The 2,300-nt window shown below is 39.4% G+C and overlaps 1 protein-coding gene across 1 annotated transcript in view; it reads right to left on the bottom strand.

Moving 5' to 3' along the window:
• prex1 (phosphatidylinositol-3,4,5-trisphosphate-dependent Rac exchange factor 1) overlaps positions 1-2,300 on the bottom strand; it is a 77,009-nt gene that overhangs the window by 29,902 nt on the left and 44,807 nt on the right. Inside the window, exons 14-15 of the mRNA XM_035656448.1 lie at positions 1,582-1,657; positions 1,066-1,138 (exon numbers count right to left, since the gene is read on the bottom strand). Coding sequence (XP_035512341.1) covers positions 1,066-1,138; positions 1,582-1,657 — 149 coding nt within the window. The remainder of the gene's footprint in view (positions 1-1,065; positions 1,139-1,581; positions 1,658-2,300) is intronic.

The raw sequence follows: 2,300 nt of genomic DNA on the forward strand, positions 1-2,300 counted from the left end.
AAGTCCCCATCACCAGGATCATTCAGGAGGTTCCAAACTAGGGGTGCAACTAATGATCATTTTCCTTTTTCTCAATTAATCAATTAGTTGTTTGGTCTTAATAGTGAAAAATGTTGATTTCTGTTTCCAGAAGCCAATGGTGACATTCCCAAATATCTTGTTTTACGCACAGGACATGGATAAACCAGAAAAATATTCACATTTATGAAGCTAAAATCAGAAAACTTTTAATTGTTTGACAACCACTTGATTAACCAACTAATCATTGCAGGTCTAACCCAAACTATTACTAATAAAAATTGTAGTAAAATGAATTGATCCGTCTATAGATTTAGAGAATGTTTAACAATGATTGTCTTTACCTCTGTCTTCTTGCTTACTACACTATATGCTTCAGGAAGTGCTGTCAACATTATGTCTTCAGTATTTCAACACTAACTACTTCTTTTAAGAGGTTCTTCTCACTTTACACATAATACACTTGGCCAATGAAGATGACCGTTTTAATTTTATGGTCAAGGTTCAGTGAACTGACCCAGACAGCCATGTAGCTAAGCCAAACAGCTCTGGTTAGGGTACACTGCAAATGCTGTTTACATTCAACACGCTGTGCTAGAAGCAAAGCCACTCCACTACAATGTGGTCAGTGAGGTTAGAGACTTGGCTGGACCTGGTACGCAACTTTACAATGCCCCTTTTCCAACTTATGACAGCATGACAGAGGAGTGGCTAATATTACATTTTTGCAGCAAAGAGAACGATTGACTGGGGGGGGTAGTTAAAGAGAAAATGATGTAATCAAGCAGAAAAGGGGAATTACCGGAATGAATGATGAAGTCACTAAACAACAGTGTTAATGAAATTTAACCCAGAACTGTTGCAAAAGAGAACACTGTAAATAATTAGAGATGGACAAAAGGTATCAATAGCATGTGTCATTGAGCTCCTGTTATCCTACACCGAGTACAAAGAGTGTCATTAAACTGAACCAAAGGAAAAATCCTAGTCAGTTTGTGCGTGTTTACCCATCCTTTATGTGTGCGTGTGAGAGAGAACTGAACTGACCGTGGTGCATGAAGCCATTGTTGCAGAGCCCCACACCCAGCGTCACGGCGTCCTCTCGGGTCGAGCAGTCTCCCTGGGAAACCAAATCAGTGACGCACACGGTCGGTCAGTTACAATGCCTGTTTACACCTTCTCATACACAGCAGACTGCAGCACCGCTGGCCTGAGGTATCTGATGATGATTTGTGAGCCAGCACGTGTTAATAAATATGTGCAAGATAGAGACAATGAGAGATTGTCCTGGGCTGTGCTCTTCAAGGTCATTTAATGGTGGCGAATGTCCAAAACACAGGTTTTGCAAAATAATAACACTCACATGTAAATAAGCCTAACTTGATTTTAAAAAAGATGTTTTTTGAATGGCTAGTTTCATTTGGATGAAGTATTCAAACAGCAGAATTACACAAAAGTTACAGTAATGAAGATTATTATGATTTTATACACCCTTGGTGCCTTGTTTAGTATTGTGTGTCGTGTATTTGGATTAAATGAAAGTATAATAGACATTGATTTTACCTGCGAGAGTAGCCAGTCAACCAGTTTGCTGGCAGGCACCACAGATTTAAAGGTTTTCAGATGGTGGTCTCTGTCCCTAAAAGAGAAAACAAAATATTTTCTAAAATCTATTTTCACAGTGCAATGCAGGTGGCAAGAGGAAAAAAAACACAGCTCACCGTCTGTGTCACATGAAACAAGTGTTTAATAGATAAGACAGCATCAACCCACAACACTGTTGGATGTTGCTTAACATAAACATAACAACAAGATCATCTCTACTTAGAGTCAGAGAAAGTAATGAAGAACATATTATTTCTGTAATTGCCATGACAACAGCCCTATCATAATAATTACATATTTGCAGGTACATGTGTCTGCTGTTCTACAGTCCTGTCAGAAGAACAACAACTTGCATTGTCCTTTTAAATATCTGATTTGTTGAGCTACTGTGAGATTAAATGAACAACCACTGTGGACCAACCTGCTCAACATGTAAACATGTGAAACAGGAAACGCTACAGAGGATGTGCGGTTGCTTGTGTGACTCGAAGGGCGTATCACATCCTATCAAATGAACGCTATATCCTATCTGCTTAACGTCTCAATCGATGTGCTGTATCTGGACCACCCATGATGTAAACACATTCAGAATGAGACCCAAATGCAATACCTGTCAAGCGCAGATGTGGACAAAAAGCGCACTGATTGATACTGCAGACGCCGCTTTAAAACAACAC

This window comes from Morone saxatilis, unplaced genomic scaffold, assembly GCF_004916995.1.
Source record: "Morone saxatilis isolate NCDOM2014 unplaced genomic scaffold, NCSU_SB_2.0 Contig15, whole genome shotgun sequence".
NCBI classification, from domain to species: Eukaryota; Metazoa; Chordata; class Actinopteri; family Moronidae; genus Morone; species Morone saxatilis.